Source organism: Mastacembelus armatus, unplaced genomic scaffold (genome assembly GCF_900324485.2).
Source record: "Mastacembelus armatus unplaced genomic scaffold, fMasArm1.2, whole genome shotgun sequence".
Lineage (NCBI taxonomy): Eukaryota > Metazoa > Chordata > Actinopteri > Synbranchiformes > Mastacembelidae > Mastacembelus > Mastacembelus armatus.
The window spans coordinates 137816-156869 of NW_022872938.1; the positions used below are offsets into that span (position 1 = coordinate 137816).

Sequence of the window (19054 nt, forward strand, 5' to 3'; positions counted from 1 at the left end):
GGTCAGAGTTATCAATACTTACGCCCTGCCAGTCATCAGATACCCCGCTGGCATAATAAGCTGGCCAAAAGAGCAACTAGTGGCCACTGATGTCAAGACAAGGAAGCTCCTCACAATCCACGGAGGGTTTCACCCCAAATCCAGCATCCTGAGACTGTACACTAAGAGCAAGGAAGGAGGACGAGGATTGGTGAGTGTCAGAGCCACGATCTGAGATAAAACAGTAAAGATCCATGAGCACAACTCCATACATCCATTTCAACATGTTGAGTCCCATCTGTGTCTGAAAGATCTATCATCATGCAGTGGCTGTGGATTTGGTGCAGACATTATAGACATGCTGAGGGACATATGACGTAAATGTCAGACTAACAGATCGCAAAGTGACTTATTTACAGCCTTTTAAACATCTGATTTATTATTTGGTTAATCCTTCACCAACTAATCTGTGTTGGCTCTAGAAGGAAATGAAACACATCATATGAAAGCGTTTGCTTTACAGTGATACCATGGACACGTATCTGGGCCTCATATTTTAAGTCTGAAAACACTATAGCCACAGTCACACAAGCACTCATCACAGAGTGGAGCTCTCACTTCCATAAATACACTTTGTTTCCAAATGAAATATTCAACTCATACTCATATGTGCATACAAAGACCTTCTTATATAAAACACACGTCTGCAAATGTAAATCATGTAGACAAACTTTACTACAGTCACACATCATTTATCTCCACACGATGATATTGTGAAAATGACCCAAACTGATAACACTCTCATCGAGGCCCAGTCACACGAACTGCTGACACTTAGCAACGGTTGCTAAGGGGGCGGGTCTCAGCTGCTGGTGACGTTTGCATTTCAAAATGGCGTCGACAAAAACAGAATCAGAGCATGAAAACAGCGATAACTACTTCAAAACCGAGATTAAAGAGGAGAACCAGGACTCAAGTCAGGACCCGGATTTTGTCGATCGGGACCACTTCGACAGCGAGATAAAGGGGGAGAGCCCGAGTCCATGTCTCGTATACCAGGATTACAACAAACATACAATTAAGGCGAATCGGGATCAATGTTTCAATGAACCGGGCGACTACAAGAGCGGAATAAAGGAGGAAAACCACGACCGAAATTTCATTGACAAAGACCACCGGAACAACGAGCTCGACTCCTCCGCTTTTACCAGCGATCATCCGGTCAGTCGGCTTCATAAGGACACGTTAAAGACACAAGGACCAGACTCGATGGTCCCTTTATGATGCGCTTGTTCTGCTTTTACAAGCCTGAAAACATCAGCAGGGGAGGTAGCCAAAAGTTTGGTCTGTCCTGTAGGTGGCACGGACCATTACAGAAACCAACTCCAGGGGCGCTGTTCTGTGGTTTTGTGGTCCTGTGTGGCAGCAGTGTGGCCTGTCTGTATTATGTATAATTCCTTATTTAATATACATATTGTAACGACTGTGGGTTCTTCTTGCAGCTACACTAAGCTATCTGGTCACTGGCCCTGAGCAATACGGCTAGCAGGGAGCTCGCAGCTATCGCCAAATTGTTCGATAGTCGAGAGAGAAAGCGCGCTCGGCCCAGCGTGTCTCTGACAGCTGGAGTAATTGCTTCGACAAACTAGCAGGAAGCAGTGTCGTTTTCTCACAGCTGATTGATTAGAAAACGAACAAGCAGAATTCGCTGTAACATATGCATGCCCTGTCACCGAGCCCCTTTTCCCCACACGTCACTCTAAGTCACGGTGACAGCTACATTCCCATAACCCAACATGAACATAAACACAGTGTTAACCGAAAATTAACATTTAACAACACCCATAATGCACCTGGCGGTCAACTGCGACTGCCGGGTCATTACAATATGTAATATACATACATTTCTATACACAATTTCTAGGTTATATGACCTGCTGGTTCAGACTTTTTTGATATGTCCCTCTGGAGTGCACACACTGCTTTCATTTGAATACTTTAACAAACATTGGTGCAAACTGTAGTTTTGAACGTTAGTAGTATGAATTTTTTGTAATGATAAAAGGTGACGTGTTAGCACATTCATATGGCTGTTCGGTGTATGTATAGGTGCACATAACAAACGAAACAGGTGCACTGCCTTGGTTTTTTTTATTTTTCTGTTTTGTGTAAACAGTTCATTTCTAATTTTTTATCTTGATTAGGTCAACAAGAGAATCATTTACTCAGCCCCTCCTCCAGCTCTGAGCCAACACTGCCCAGAGAAAACCTCCTCTGAGTTTTCTGTCCACCATTGCTCTTCCCTCACTGCCAAGAGGATCAACATGTCACAGCAACCAGCTAAGCACAGGAGTTGCTCTGTTGTTGACTGTAACCATGAGCACAGAAGTTTGTTCTCAGTACCATCATCACAGGACACGAAGGCACAATGGATTACTTTTATTTACAGTGGACAGGTACCAGCAAAGCTCCCAAAAGTTTTGTATGTGTGTGGAAACCACTTTACCTCTAACTGCTTTGAGAACGAGGGCGTGTTCAATGCAGGATTCGCATCACAGCTGAGGTTGATACCTGGATCCATTCCAGCAGTCCGTGAGCAATCAGACAATCTTGTAGCAGTGAGTTTTTATATTTATTTATTTATTTTTTTTACTGTTAATTTGTAACATTAGGTAGTGCTACCTGTGTATGTGTATCTACTCTTAACCTAATTTTTATACTGACGTAGTATAGGTTTGTTGTTTGCTTCACAGGATAATTGAAAGAATTATAGATATTTTACATGGCAGTTCCATCTAGTTTAGTTGGGTTGTTTATATAACTATGTTACAACTTCATTTACATGGTCACGTGGTATAATACATGGGAGTTACAGCTTTGGTGTGACAGTAACTGTGACCTGTTTCATTTCCAGCTGGCTTATATACTTATACTCATGATGGCTGTAAGAACTGCATATATACAGTGTTTATAACAGAGCTGGCAGACCTTGTGGATAAAATAGTTGTAACCTGTTAAATAGCTTCATAGTAAATGTGCAGCTTCTGTTCATACAGTCTACAAAATGCTTGAACATACCTATTTCCGTAAGCTTCAATGGCTGCCCTGGCTACTGTTTAACATTCACACCTTGGACAGAACAGTCTGTTTTCATTCACAGACACAATTCACAGCAATATCATTGAATGCATGTATATGGCCAACAAAACTCCAATATTTATTAGATTAAGACAATACTCTGATTGAGAAACTACCACGTACACAGCGATTTTTGATTACCTTAAACCGGTTAAGGTCACAGTTGAAGTAAGCAATAATCGAATTAAGACGTGGAGTATTCCCATTTTAGTCGCATTATAAAACGCATGCAAACACTATAATTGCAATATGAATGTTCTGTGAGAGTTTTCGCTGCATTTTGTGACAGAATACCTCCACACATGGCACATGCAAAAATTTTCCTTCCATTTGGCATCATCAAATTCCATTAGAACGACTCTTTCTCACCAGTCTTTAATCAAACACCTTAATCAAAATATTGTGTTACTCAGTTGTCGGATTTTTGCTGTCCCTGTAAACGTAGTCAGTGTTTCTAACCAAAGACTTGAGTTGTTTTTCTGTAAGACTGAAATCCTATGTTCTTACGAGCTAGGTGTATACACACAAGTAAGTAAGTACACACAACATAGTTTTACTATGGTAACACAGTAAAATTGTTTGTAGGAGTGACACATTTTGACATTGTATAAATATGTTTACAAAAAGTGGTTAACTTAACTAAACACTAGCTGTTTCATCGCAACAGCCAAGCACATCTCAAATGCAGCGAACAATGGAAGTAGCATGTCAAACAGTCCCATCAGTGAGGAAAGTTGGTACACAACTGTCTTTGAGGACTCTCCAGGCTCATATCCGAAGTGAAGGTTTGTAGACTTTATTTATTTATTCATTTATTTTTTATGAATAATTTTACTAATTATAACTGATTATGTCCATTCATCCATTATCTATACCTGCTTATTCCGAATCAGGGTCATGGGGATCTCTGGATCTCTTTGGGTGAAAAGGCAGGGGTACACCCTGGACAGGTCACCAGTCCATCACATAGAGACAAACAACTTCACACACTCACACTCACTCCTATGGGCAATTTAGAGTCACCAATCAACCTGACATACATGTTTTTGGACTGTGGGAGGAAACCAGAGTAAAACCCATTCAAGCATGGGAAGAACATGCAAACTCCACACAGAAAGGACCCTGACGGGCCTTTCTTGCTGTGAGGCAACGGTGCTGCTGATCATGTCACCATATAGATTATTAGTATTGACGGTATGGGCTTTTCGTACTATTCTCTGTGGAATGTTTCTTACAGGAACACAGGCTACTGTGTCATACCGAGACTTTGGTGTGGGCACTTCCAGTCCAGATCATCAGCTCTTTCTGTCATTCACACCCATAAAGAAACCATCCAAGCGACCTTACCTGGAGCTTGAGAAAGAAGAGGATACACTCCAAGAGAGCTCATCAATGGAGCCTTCTCAGGTGTGATGTAACTACCTGTTTGTAGTTCAATTTAGTGGTGAACTGAGTAAGAAAAATATACAAAATTAAACTCAGATTGTCTTTTTAGTGATATAGACATGTGATCAATCTTTTGCTATCATGTTGCAAAATTGACTTCTACTTGTGTGAATGAGTAAAAAAACACTTTTCTTTTAATAATGCTATTACAAATAATGACAAATGAAGTCTTGATGTTGCTGATCTTTTGTGTTTCTGAACATGATTATAGACAACACAGCATTTAGCATCATCCATTTCAACATGTTGAGTCCCATCTGTGTCTGTAGGATCTATCATCATCTAGTGGCTGTGAAGAGCTCTAGAGCCACCTGCTGCGAGTTAGTTGCTGCTGCATTCTCTGGACCCACATGTTGGACTCACTGCTTAAAATTTGTTGCGGACATGCTGAGGGACATATGATGTAAATGGACAGATAGCAGGGTTTGAATTGTTGCCTTATCTTCATCGTGTGCTGATTTAAATGTTAAACTTACATAATAAAACAAATAATTTCTCCAATAACTTTTGATGTGGTTGCAAATTAAAGTCTGCCTAACCAGGAATTGATCCTACAATTTTGTACCCAAAGCATTTGCCCAGTTCTGTAAGCCAAAGGACCACACATACCACCTGGGACATTGTTATTCTTGTGGTTCCCATACAATGCGACAGGGTTGAAAAAAGAATGATAACTAAAAAGATTGGGTTTTTTTTTTGTTTGTTTTTTTAAAACAGAAAAACTTTGGGTTGAAGGACTGTGAAATACTGCTTATATTGTGATTTTATTACAATGACATACATGTAGTTAAACCATAAACCACCAAACTCTTTTTAGGGTGTATCAGAAAAGATAATTCCTGTCTTCAAAGCAAAAAATGAGAGCGGGATAGTTAATTCCTTTGCGTAACGAATTTGCAAGTAACATTACAGCCGCGTGTAATCATATCAGGGGTTCATTTAATGTAAAGTCTTTCACATGACATTAGCACCGCTCTATGGAGAAACAAAACAAAATTCTCCTTCACCGTATTTTGGGGACTTTTTGAGGGTGTATCAGAAAAGGCAGATGTTGTGCCCTAAAATGCCCCCTAACGTAATCGCTGTCTTCAAAATAAAACTGCTGTGATTTCTCATTGAAACGCAATGATAATGTTTTTCTTTTCCGCAATTTATATTTGACCTGTATTTATGCCGCTCCAATTAGGAGGGAATAGGGCTGCTTAGATGAAAATTACAAAAAGGTAATTTGTTCACTGCATATGATAAGTGAAAAGACTAATTATGCAGAGTGGTGCATTTTACATGAATTTGTATTATATTGGATCATAATCATCATGTGATAGGCTTACCTAAAGTACACTTAAATATTTACCTGTAAAATGCAGTGAAGTCGAAGTAGCAGAAGAACAACATACTTAAGTATATAGTACAGATACTTTCAAAGTGTACTTATGTACAACACTTGAATAAACATACTTGGTTTTCATTCCACCACTGATGAAGTGAGTAATTATATTCCATGTTTATGTTTATATATTTTTCAAAAGGTTGACACTTTTTCTGTTGGGTTTAGACAGTTTAGCATCAAATGAAACATCTGTCTCGATAACATACTGTATGTATGTACAGTGGGTACGGAAAGAAAAAAAAGAAAAAAAAGAAAAACTGAAATATCACATGGTCATAAGTATTCAGACCCTTTGCAGTGACACTCATATTTAACTCACATGCTGTCCATTTCTTCTGATCCTCCTTGAGATGGTTCTGCTCCTTCACTGGAGTCCAGCTGTGTTTAATTAAACTGATTGGACTTGATTAGGAAAGGCACATACCTGTCTATATAAGACCTTACAGCTCACAGTGCATGTCAGAGCAAATGAGAATCATGAGGTCGAAGGAACTGCCCAAGGAGCTCAGAGACAGAATTGTGGCAAGGCACAGATCTGGCCAAGGTTACAAAAGAATTTCTGCAGCACTCAAGGTTCCTAAGAGCACAGTGGCCTCCATAATCCTCAAATGGAAAAAGTTTGGGACGACCAGAACTCTTCCTAGACCTGGCCGTCCAGCCAAACTGAGCAATCGTGGGAGAAGAGCCTTGGTGAGAAGTAAAGAAGAACCCAAAGATCACTGTGGCTGAGCTCCTGAGATGCAGTAGGGAGATGGGAGAAAGTTCCCCAAAGTCAACTATCACTGCAGCCCTCCACCAGTCGGGGCTTTATGGCAGAGGGGCCCGACGGAAGCCTCTCCTCAGTGCAAGACACATGAAAGCCCGCATAGAGTTTGCCAAAAAACACATGAAGGACTCCCAGACTATGAGAAATAAGATTCTCTGGTCTGATGAGACCAAGATTGAACTTTTTGGCGTTAATTCTAAGCGGTATGTGTGGAGAAAACCAGGCACTGCTCATCACCTGCCCAATACAATCCCTACAGTGAAACATGGTGGTGGGAGCATCATGTTGTGGGGGTGTTTTTCAGCTGCAGGGACAGGACGACTGGTTGCAATTGAAGGAAAGATGAATGTGGCCAAGTACAGAGATATCCTGGAAGAAAACCTCTTCCAGAGTGCTCAGGACCTCAGACTGGGCCGAAGGTTCACCTTTCAACAGGACAGTGACCCTAAGCACACAGCTAAAATAACAAAGGAGTGGCTTCGGAACAACTCTGTGACCGTTCTTGACTGGCCCAGCCAGAGCCCTGACCTAAACCCTATTGAGCTTCTCTGGAGAGACCTGAAAATGGCTGTCCACCAACGTTCACCATCCAACCTGACAGAACTGGAGAGGATCTGCAAGGAAGAATGGCAGAGGATCCCCAAATCCAGGTGTGAAAAACTTGTTGCATCATTCCCAAGAAGACTCATGGCTGTACTAGCTCAAAAGGGTGCTTCTACTCAATACTGAGCACAGGGTCTGAATACTTATGACCATGTGATATTTCAGTTTTTCTTTTTTAATAAATTTGCAAAAATTTCTACATTTCTGTTTTTTTCTGTCAAGATGGGGTGCTGAGTGTACATTAATGAGAAATAAAATGAACTTTTTTGATTTTGGCAAATGGCTGCAATGACACAGAGTGAAAAATTTGAAGGGGTCTGAATACTTTCCGTACCCACTGTATGTATGTATATCTGTCTGTCTCTCTCTCTCTCTCTCTCTCTCCCAAACTGAGCCCAGTTCTGCTGGAGGATTCAGGATTTCAGGATTCACAGCACATCACAGTACAGAAACAGCACTGTTAAGTGTCACCAATGATCTTCTCTTAGCCTCAGATAATGGACTGGTTTCTATACTTGTCCTTCTAGACCTTACTGCTGCATTTGACACTATTGACCACAGCATTTTATTACAGAGACTGGAGCATGTGATTGGAATCAAAGGAACAGCATTAAAATTGTTCCAATCTTATTTATAGAACAGATTCCAATTTGTTCATGTCCATGATGAACCTTCCACAGGCACAAAAGTTAGTTATGGAGTTCCACAAGGTTCTGTGCTAGGACCGATTTTGTTCACCTTGTACATGCTCCCTTTAGACAACGTTATTAGGAAGCACTCTATTAATTACCATTGCTATGCAGATGACACTCAGCTTTATCTATCTATGAAACTTGATAACACAAACCAGTTAGCCAAACTTCAGGCGTGTCTAAAGTACAAGTACAAGTAAAGGCCTGGATGACCAGTAACTTTCTACTTTTAAACTCAGAGAAAACAGATTGTGCATACTGAAGGTCAAGGACAACGTAATTTGCAAAAAGCAGAGATGGAATCCTGTGGTCCTCAAACTGGATTCCCCCTGCCCCTGGCTTCATCTAGAAATTCTGTCCATAAAAATAATGAACATGAAATATTTCTACAATATTTAAGGGGAATAAAATTTATAATTTCAAAACTAAATACAAAACAAGTCTATTAGAAAGACACTGCTGCATGTTTAAGTAGCAAAAGTTTTCTTCATGACTTAGTTTTAGTCATGTTCTATGTTAGTCCAAGAGGAGTATACACCCTGGACAGGTCTCCAGTCCATCACAGGGCAATATGTTCCTAAAGTCAAATAATTTAGGATAACGTCTTGCATTACTGACTTCATAAGTACCCATCTATGACACCTACTTATACTCATTCTGAATTACAGTTCAACAGTCTCATCTTCAGCCCTATTTACTGTATAAACAATTTCTCCTGGGTCTGAGGGTCCAGGTTCAGAACTGTGGCTCGGGTTTGGACTGGTTCCTCTTCATAGACAGACAGGTAGATTCACTCTGCTCTCTGTCTGTGGTACTGACCTCTGCAAACACAAACATGGACTTTGTGTCAACAGGAGCTCACATAAAGACAACAGGAAGCAGCACACACCTTGTTATTTCCTCCTTTTCTTTCAATATGTAACATGGACGCTCAGTGCTCAGGGGAGAAAATGACCATAGGAAAACTTCCCTTATAGATATTTAAAATGTAGTTACACATAAAAGAAAACACTGTGTCACACAGTTTGGAGCCACAAGGCTCTGCCCTGCATATGAAACACACACAGAGGAAAGTATCAGTTTAAAGATAAAATAAAAAAACATAAGAATTCATAGAGTTTCTGTTCAGATATTCAGCTGCAGAACATGAGTTCAAACTAGAAACTGAAGCAGAACCCCATATTAACATAATTGTGAACATCAAACATGAAAGTCTGTGTCCCGCGAAAACCTCCTAACACCATCCACTGTTTTGAGATGAGGATGTGACTGAAGACAGTGACCCAATAATTCCACGGCTCACACCAACAAGGCTGGTTTTGATACACAGTAGAAAAATATACATTATAAAAAGTTGTTCCAAACATTTCTTTTTTGCTGATTTGCTAATGGACATTGCTGTCCAGAAATGTGAGAGAACAAACAGAAACACACAAAACAACAGAAGAAAAATAACACAACAGCATAATGTTTTAAGCACAGAAGCAAAAAAAAAAAAAAAAAAAGAAGTAACAATAACACACAATATTCATGTGACACTAAACTACCTCTTCCTTCGGCTCAATATACAGTTATTCTGTTATAATTTTGGGCAGCATGGTGGCTGAGTGGTTAGCACTGTTGCCTCACAGCAAGGAGGTTGTGGGTTCACAACTTGGCCTTTCTGTGTGGAGTTTGCATGTTCTCCCCATGCTTGCGTGGGTTTACTCCGGTTTCCTCCTACAGACCGAAAACATGCATGTTAGGTTGATTGGTGACTCTAAATTGCCCGTAGGAGTGAGTGTGAGTGTGTGAGGTTGTGTGTCTCTATGTGGCCCTGTGACAGACTGGTGACCTGTCCAGGGTGTACCCCTGCCCTTCACCTGAGAGAGAGCTGGGATAGGCTCCAGCAGATCCCCGTGACCCTGGCTTTCAGGAAAAAGTGGATATAGAAAATGGATGGATGTTATAATTTTTTTCAAAAGTGCACTTTTACAAAGACATACATGTACCTTCGTACTGCCACTTGGCCACACACAGTATCTGTTTTCTAACATTATTATGGTTTGATCTCACAGTCATACTTGATCTAAACTGTGTGTCTTGATGGTAACTCTGTCCATTTTTGCTGAGTTCTTATTTTAAATGTATTAATTTGTACCTTATATACCTAGAGCCAAATTGGTTACCACAGGTACTTTGAATTGAGAAGGCAGTGATGGGTGTAACTAGTTGATCCATAAACTATGGCCCAACAAAGCTTGCTGATATGTATGCATCATATACTATTAGGTGTAGATACCATATCATTGAGAAAATGCTGGAATTATCTAATAATAAATTATCTATTAAGAATGTGTGTAAAAATGTTTTCTTTGGTTATAGAATATATAGGGAATATCACCACTCAAAAAATGTGAGATTTGTTTTTTGAAATGTATTAACAATTATTGGTAGTATTATTAACACAGAGACCCAGACACATTTTACAACACAAGTTAACACAATTATAAGGAAAAAAAAGAATCATTGAACTGATTACGCTACGAAAAACGTTTCAAAGTGTATGAATGCTCTATCAAAATATTAGACACTGCCAAGTGTCTAAGCCTACTCTTTTAGTTGTACAGTTTCTCAGCTTTGATTTGAAATAAATTATATAGATCTGTGACAAGAGGTTAATAGATTCTCAATGAGATAATTATGTCCAACGCTGAACAGTTCCATCACATTTGAAGCATTTGTTAGCATAAAACCAGACTACAGGGCAGTAGAAAAGTGGGCATGATCGTCAGTGCATCATGTTTCTGATCAAAACAATTCGTATCCAATCAGTTGTCAGTGCACGTGTGACAACGACACCATTTCCCATCATGTATTCAGTGTTTGTAGTCCATGCAGGCAGACGCAGGTGGAGGGGAGCTACTGTCTTTTTTTTTTTCATCCAAACTTTATTTCCATTAAACAAACAAAGGAAACAACATATAGAACAGACACCAAGCATATATGGGGGAAAAGATAATTTAGCACTACAAAAGACAAAAAAAAAAAAAAACAGCAGCACTTAAATTATTAAAATAAGAGAGACAGAAATAGAAGCCCGTAGTTTATTGGCTTTTGACAGCCACTATGTCCGCCTTGCTCTCACGAAATTACTGTGACAGGCGCACAGGTTACGTCAGAGCAAGTCGGAGTTAAATTGGACACAAAACTAACCGGCATGCACTGCGAACCAATCGGATCTGCGTCATCTCGAACGCACCTATTATAGACATGCTGAGGGACATATGATGTAAATGTCAGTCTAACAGCCCACACAGTGACTTATTCACAGTCTTTTAAATATCTGATCTATTATTTGTTTAATCCTTCATCAACTAATCTGTGTTGGATTTAGAAGGAAGTGAAACACATCATATGAAAGTGTTTGCTTTACAGTGACACCATGGACATGTATCTGGTCCTCATAGTTTACAGAATGCTCATCACAGAGTGGCGCTCTTACTTCCATAAGACACAAAAACTGCTGACACTTAGCAACGGTTACTAAGGGGGCGGGGCTCAGCTGCTAGTGACGTTTGCGTTCCAAAATGGCGTCGACAAAAACAGAATCAGAGCATGAATACAGCGATAACTACTACAAAACTGAGATTAAAGAGGAGAACCAGGACCCAGGTTTCGTCTACATCGACCACTACAGACATGAAATTAAAGAGGAGAGTCAGGACCCGGATTTTATCGACCACGAACACTGTATCATTGTTATGAAGGAGGAGAACGAGGACCCGGGTTTTATCGACCACGAGCACTACAAGAGTGAAATAAAGGAAGAAAACCAGGACCCAGGTGTCATCTACCAGGGCCACTACAAACATGAAATCAAAGAGGAGACTCAGGACCCGGGTTTTATCGACCCCGAGCACTACAAGAGCGAAATAAAGGAGGAAAACCAGGACCAAAACAGATGCGCAGTTACAGAGGAGAATCAGGAAACGGATTTTACCAAACTGGACGAGACCGAGAGCGGAATAAGGGAAGAGAACCAGGATCAAGACTTCATCAACCCAGACCACCGTAGCAGCAAGCCTGGCTCGTCCTTTGGTAGCAGCGATCAGCAGGTCAGTGTTCAGGACTTAATCAAAAGAAACTGCCTGATTTTTGAGTTTTTACCGGTTTTACTTCGTTCTGAATAAAAAATTCACTAAAAATTCAAAAAAGTCACTACGTCTGTTCAGAGTGATTTTCACATAACGAGCTGCACAAAGACATGGACATAATGTGTTTAGAATTATTGGAAGAAATGATTTTATTAAATGCTAACCGATCATTCCGTGATGCTGTTCATTCACATTAAGGCATTCCTCTTTAACCACAGTGAATGGCTCTTATTGTGAAGTGTCCACAGGAAACGTGACCTCTTTATCGCATTAGAGTTGTTAGGAGAAACGAAATATTGTGTATTTCGCGCACTTTTCGGGGCTGTATCTCCGGGTTGTAGCCAAAAGTCTGGCCTGTCCTGTCGGTGGCACGAGCCATTACAGGAGCCGCCTCTAGGGGCGCTGTTCTGTGGCCTGTGTGTGGCACGGGCCATTAATTACAGAGACCATCTCTAGGGGTCTGAGTGGCAGCAGTGTGACCTGTCTGGTCCGTGCTGTCAGGTGTCTGGTCTCGCTCAAGGATTTGAGGTCTGTGCCATGGTATGTGTGGTCCTGGTGGTTTGTGGCATCTATATAAATGCATGTCATTATATTAAAATCACAACACGATGTCACACTAAGCAGGATTTCGCGGACAGTCCAAAAATAAAATACAGCATGACTTTCCGAACATACAGGTCTGTATGTATAGTCTTTCTGGGGTTTTTCTTTAATTTTAATCTATGTATTTATTTGTTGCGTTGTATGTGAACCACAAGGAGAGAGAATGTCCCATCCAGAGTTGTGTGACTCTCTAGCGTGTAGGTGTAAGTAGATACCCCCAGTCCAAGAGTTCACAAGCTCGAGTCTTGCTTAGGCATCTGTTTTTATTCACGAGCACATGAGAAGCTATTATAGAAATGTGTTTTATTATTATGTAGGTTTAACATGTAACCTGGTCCACTGGTCCGTCCGTGGTCTGAGTGGCACGGACCACAATACTAGCTATATTACACAGTATTTTCACATGTGACAGCAGCTTTATGTTCTTTCTACTTTATTATATTTATATGATACACATGTCATTCTGCGTTAAGTATTTGCTTCAGACTTGCCCTACAATACAAGAAATGAACATAGCCACAACTTATTGGTAATAAAAACAAATAACGTAAACAGTTGATCAAATGTCAAAGGATTTTATTATGTTGAAATAAAAGTCACTGTATATCCAGATTTACACACAGATTTGCAGACAGAGAGTGACTGCTTCTGGACAGTCAGCTTTTTAATTTAAATATGTATAGAACATGCTCTAATAATTTACAAAATTATAAAAACATGGCACTTCTAAAAATAAGAAGGGACGCTTCTATGTAACAGTGCTGTAGCCTTAAAAAATCGGAACAAATTATGTTATCTATTTGTCAGTACTCTAAGTTGATTAGGTTAGGAACCTTCGATCTAAAGCCAATTGGGTCAGGGACTCAGGGGTTAGGAACCCAGGCGCTTTAGTGTTATCCTTAGAATACAGGTCTAAACAGCTGTAGACTTAAATAAGGGGTTTGGAACCTCCAGCTGTAGTCTACTTGATCCTAGACGTAAGAGTCCGGGACTCAGGATCGTCTCCGCAGATAGTCTGTGTTGAGGTACTTTTAGTCCATCCATGGGACAAACTGAAAGTAGGGGACCCACAAATATGGGTCAGCGTGGTCCTTTAGTCGATATCATAAGGGGCAAATATGGTGACAAAGCGGTGGCATGCCTTTTTATTTTTATTCTTGCTTATGTATTTTTAACCTGTCTTTTATTTCTGTAAAGCAAATTGAATTACTCTGTGTATGAATTGTGCTATATAAACAAACTTGCCTTGCCTTGCCTATAAACTACTCACTGTTTAGACCAGCTTCCATGCTGACACACCTGCCTGTATAACACAGCTCACAGAGTAACACTGCCCTCTACAGCAGTCTTTGCATGTACTTCCTGTACCTGTGCACCAAAGGTTGAGTGTGAAGCAGGATCATCAGGTAAAAATATAGACATAAAGATACACAATATCCAGTGTAGAGTGTACTGTTCAGAATGTATAGCGTGAATTATTTATATTTTTTACATTTATATTATATTATATTTATAATTATGAGTATGAAACAAAAATCTGCACTTTTTCAACTCTGGATGGGACAGTCTCTCTCCTTGTGCTTCACATACAACATGACAGGATTTGTAAAACTAATTAAATAATTAAATAAATAAATAGATTAAAATTAAAGAAAACCCCAGAAGGACTTTACATACAGACCTGTATGTTCGGAAAGTCATGCTGTATTTTATTTTTGGACTGTCCGCGAAATCCTGCTTAGTGTGACATCGTGTTGTGGTTTTAATATAATGACATGCATTTATATAGATGCCACAAACCACCAGGACCACACATACCATGGCACGGACTTCAAATCCTCGAGCGAGACCAGACACCTGGCAGGCACGGACCAGACAGGCCACACTGCTGCCACTCAGACCCCTAGAGATGGTCTCTGTAATGGCCCGTGCCACACACAGGCCACAGAACAGCGCCCCTAGAGGCGGCTCCTGTAATGGCTCGTGCCACACAGGCCACACACAAGCCACAGAACAGCTCCCCTAGAGGCGGCTCCTGTAATGGCTCGTGCCACCGACAGGACAGGCCACACTTTTGGCTACAACCCCCTCTCTGTATCAGAAAAGGTTGCTGTTTTTCCCTTAAAAGCAAAACCGCCGCGCCTTTTCATTCAAACCATTTTTTTTCTCAGATCTAGTCGTGTTCAGTCTTACCAGGGACTATACAATTTGTTGTATTCTGCCTTTTTTTTCCTTTTTATTTCCTGGGGGAGGGAGGGGCAAGGCAGGAAATATAATACAGCATTTTTTGAAAAGTACAGCACTTAACTTTGAACCAATTAAATGAATTACTGAATTACTAAATATCAAACTCCACACAGCACTGTTGTGTCAACCCACTTGCCATATTTCCGGCTCTACTGCTACCGTACTTTATGCAAAACACAATATACACCTCAAATGAAAGCAGAGACTCCGCAGAGTCTGAAGATGTGTGTAAAACACGATACAACAAAGCATCAGAGACCTAGAAGCCAAAACGCAACAACAGAAGTCACTTTGCCAAACTATAGCCGTAAAATGTTCTTTCTTTGCTGTTTTGCCGTGGAAAGTGTACTTTACACATCACTATCTGCCTGCCGCAGCCTGCTCTTCCCACAGAATGATGTTCTGCTGATTCTAACTGGCTGACCGTGCTGTCACTTTTATTATGGTGAGTTTAGCGTCATTCTATTGGCTCTAATAATTCGAATGAGGCATCAACCACTCCAATCCATTGCGGACCTAGTTCTGCACGTGTTCAATTATTAGAAAGTAGTAAGAAACCTAGCGTTATGCACAGCAACGCAGAGCACACAATGGGTTGTTTATGCACTTTACACTTGATTATTGATTTTGAAAGACCACCATGTCCAAATGAGTTTCTGTTAAAAAAGGCGGAAGAGGATGTCGGGAGTATCTTTTGTATAAATGACTCTTCCTCCGACGATGATGATTTGATTCATCCGGACAACACATTAGACAGCGGTGACTCGGATTACCATCCTCCATCATCAGAAAGGTTAGGAGTGTCTAATAAGTTTTGTATTTACAGATTTTTTTTTGGTGTTTGTTGAGTTCTTCAGCACAATATGTGTTCATTTTTACCACGTTTTTTGCTGTTGTGCTTACACGCAGATACAATTTCAGAACCAGGCCACTGAATGAAAATACTTGTTTTTCTTCCACAGTGGTGAAGACTTACAACCCCTGCAGTTCACACCTCAGCCAGGCCCATCAGCACCTCCCCCAACCACTTGGCAGAAGAGAGGACGCTCCTCTCAGGGAACTTCTTCTACACCTGGCAAAAAGTCTGGTAAAAGGTTTAGATCTTCAGAGGGTAAGAAGGAGGAGAGGTGGCATGACAGAGATGAGGAGGACATCAAACCTGACGCTCCCAGATTCATGCCGGCCAGGACCCCTGGCCCCACAGTTGACACCACCAAAGCATGGTCTCCTATCAGCCTCTTCCAGCTTTTTTTCTCTGCTTCAGTTGTCAGAACAATAATCGAAAATACAAATGCCAATGCTGTCAAAAGAAAGCGCGCTGGGATGAAGTTCAAGTGGGAAGTGCTCACGGCGAAGGACTTCTACACATTTTTAGCCATTGTCATTTTCACTGGCCTTGTGACAGTCCAAAACAGGTCAGATTACTGGAGGAAGAAATGGCTGTACAACTTCCCCTTCCCTAGTGAAAAGATGACACAAGACCGCTTTGAGGCAATTATGTGGTCTCTTCATCTGAGCAACCCTGAAGAAGATGAAGAAAACGAAAAGAAAAGGAGCACTGCTGAGTACGACAGACTTTTCAAGATAAAGCCACTGTACACGGAGATGGTGGACGCCTGCAAAGCCCATTTTCAACCATACAACAATCTGTCCATTGATGAGCAGATAGTTGCCACCAAAGCCCAGATAAGCTTGAAGCAGTACATCAAGGAGAAACCCACGAAGTGGGGATATAAAATTTTTGTACTTAGGGATACATCCATAGGTTACACTTGGAATTTTTTTGTGTACACAGGCAAAAGAGAGTCCCCCAGAGGCCATGGTCTGAGTTACTCTGCTGTGATGGACCTTATGCCTTTTCCTCTCCTCGGCACCGGCTACACGTTGTACACAGACAACTTTTACACAAGTCCTACTCTGTGTACTGATTTGTCTACTAAGAAAATTGGATGCTGTGGGACAATTGGGAAACATCGCAATGGCTTCCCACAGACCCAGACCAATGACCTGCCCAAAAAGGCTGAGAGGGGGGACATCCGTTGGATCAGGAGTGGCAAACTGCTGTATGTGAAATGGATGGGCACAAGGGAGGTTACAATGTGCTCCACAGTGCATCAGGCATACAGTGGACAGACAGTGAGGAGAAAAGTGAAGGAGGCTGGTGTGTGGCACAATAAATCTATACCTGTTCCAGACTGCATCGTGGACTACAGTCGGAACATGGGTAGAATAGATTTGTCCGATGCACTGATTGGCTTTTACAGAATCCACCACAAGAAAACCAAGTGGTACAAGACTCTTTTTTACCACTTTCTGGACATTGCTGTAGTCAACAGTTACCTGTTACACAAGGAGCTGTTTGAGATCAAGCAGGACCCCACCCAGGCAAAGCCCCTCATCCACAAGGCATTCAGGGAGCAGTTGGCCAAGGAAATGCTGGTGTTTGCTGAACGGCCAGCAGCCACCCCACCCCTCACCACTTGCATGCCCATATTTTTTGACAGTGAGGCTAGGAAGCACTGCAAGAGGTGCAAAGATGCTGGAACACCCAGGGTAAAGACTGCTGTATATTGCAGGAAGTGTAATGTTCCTCTCTGCCTCTCGTCAAAAAGGAACTGTTTCCAAGAGTGGCATGATGGACAGTAACCTCCTCCTCAATGAACATTAGTGTAAATCATGTATATGGTTGTTTGCTTTTCATGTGTGTTTTTACAGTTTGGTTTTTTATTGAATAATGTTTTATGGAGAATTGTTTAATGTAAATAGTTTATTGGTTTTTACCTTTTTTTGAATTGATTAGATAAAATAAATCTTTTGGATTCAACATTAATTTACTTTGTATTGTAATGTTTGGAATGGAGAATATATAGAGGTGTGGTTGTTTGTCTCTATGTGGCCCTGTGATGGACTGGTGACCTGTCCAGGGTGTATCCCTGCCTTTCATCCAGAGAGAGAGCTAGGATAGGCTCCAGCAGATCCCCATGACCCTAAAATAGGCATAGGGTTCCAATTAGTATTAGTAAATTGCAGTGGTGGGAATGGTACTCATATTCTTTACTAATATACAAGTAGTAATAATACATACTACAAAATAATATTAAAGTATAAAAATACTGTTACAAGTACCCAAGTACCCTGCATTCAAAATTCTAATAAAGTAAAATGTATAAAAATATTTAGATTGTAAAATAATTGATTTGCCTAAAGTAAAAGCACTCTCAATGGCTTATTTTACATTATGTATTATGTTGGATCTTTGTAGAGGGGGTCGTGGCCTAATGGACAGGGAGTTGGACTTGTAACCCAAAAGTGCGGGTTTGAGTCCCAGAACCAGCAGGAATTGTCAGTGGGGCGCCCAATACCATGAGCAAGGCACCAGACCCCCAACTGCACAAACTCCAAGTATGGGTCACCATACTTGGCCACAAAAGTCACTTTCACTTTTTTATTTTTTTTAGCTCTACTGGAAAAATAAGCTGTGCGTTGTTAGACAATTTAGCATCAAATGACTTACCTGTCTTGATGCTGTACGTTTCTGTTACATTTACCACAGCGTCACCAATATGTGAGGCAACACCTGTAGACCTTTTCTAAAAGTGTTCAGGTTGAACATAGAAAGGTGCGATGGATCCAGTGCTCCGTTAGCATTGTGGCCCATAGGCACAATCAATACCCAGAGGGATTTACAAAGTCTGGAAAAGAGCTGTGTTTTAAAGCCTCAGGTTTTCTTGAGGGTCAGTTCACATCAACTAATCAGCATGAGGCAGCCTGGTTAATTAACATGGTGTAAGATAAAACAGTGGTCACCATTCCTTGGTCACAGTAGCACAGTTACATACAGACACTCTTAAAAAATATTAAATAATAAAAATGAAAATACAACATTTGAATATGTACAATATACATACAGATTGAAGTAAATATACAAACATACACTGGGTACGGAAAGTATTCAGACCCCTTTTAAATTTTTCACTCTTTGTGTCATTGCAGCCATTTGCCAAAATCAAAAAACTTCATTTTATTTCTCATTAATGTACACTCAGCACCCCAT

The 19054-nt window shown here is 40.7% G+C and overlaps 2 protein-coding genes across 6 annotated transcripts; both read left to right on the forward strand.

Annotated features, from left to right (window-relative positions):
• The first annotated feature begins 856 nt into the window (after positions 1–856).
• On the forward strand, positions 857–5684 carry LOC113129729 (uncharacterized). 3 transcript variants are annotated; one of them, XM_026305791.1, is made up of 5 exons: positions 857–1200; positions 2184–2597; positions 3785–3902; positions 4355–4524; positions 4775–5684. In XM_026305791.1, exons 1-5 carry the CDS (start codon positions 871–873, stop codon positions 4811–4813), a joined length of 1071 nt encoding a protein of 356 aa, XP_026161576.1. In that variant the 5' UTR covers positions 857–870; the 3' UTR covers positions 4814–5684. The 3 variants fall into 3 exon arrangements, with proteins under 3 accessions (XP_026161576.1, XP_026161577.1, XP_026161578.1); XM_026305792.1 differs by having other exon boundaries at positions 4833–5684; XM_026305793.1 differs by lacking the exons at positions 4355–4524; positions 4775–5684 and adding an exon at positions 4011–4054.
• A 5866-nt stretch (positions 5685–11550) lies between these two features.
• On the forward strand, positions 11551–17830 carry LOC113129683 (piggyBac transposable element-derived protein 4-like). Of its 3 annotated transcripts, none has more exons than XM_026305708.2 (3): positions 11551–12111; positions 15669–15793; positions 15963–17830. In XM_026305708.2, exons 1-3 carry the CDS (start codon positions 11584–11586, stop codon positions 17644–17646), a joined length of 2337 nt encoding a protein of 778 aa, XP_026161493.1. In that variant the 5' UTR covers positions 11551–11583; the 3' UTR covers positions 17647–17830. The 3 variants fall into 3 exon arrangements, with proteins under 3 accessions (XP_026161493.1, XP_026161495.1, XP_026161494.1); XM_026305710.1 differs by having other exon boundaries at positions 11973–12111; positions 15378–15793; XM_026305709.1 differs by having other exon boundaries at positions 11998–12111; positions 15345–15793.
• Positions 17831–19054: the final 1224 nt, after the last annotated feature.

Coding starts and splice junctions, on each gene's coding strand:
- LOC113129683 (XM_026305708.2), top strand. CDS start 11,584: ATGGCGTCGACAAAAACAGAATCAGAGCATGAATACAGCGATAACTAC. Junction 12,112..15,668: donor TTGGTAGCAGCGATCAGCAG/GTCAGTGTTCAG, acceptor CTGTTAAAAAAG/GCGGAAGAGGATGTCGGGAG. Junction 15,794..15,962: donor CATCCTCCATCATCAGAAAG/GTTAGGAGTGTC, acceptor TTTCTTCCACAG/TGGTGAAGACTTACAACCCC.
- LOC113129729 (XM_026305791.1), top strand. CDS start 871: ATGGCGTCGACAAAAACAGAATCAGAGCATGAAAACAGCGATAACTAC. Junction 1,201..2,183: donor CTTTTACCAGCGATCATCCG/GTCAGTCGGCTT, acceptor TATCTTGATTAG/GTCAACAAGAGAATCATTTA. Junction 3,903..4,354: donor GGCTCATATCCGAAGTGAAG/GTTTGTAGACTT, acceptor TGTTTCTTACAG/GAACACAGGCTACTGTGTCA.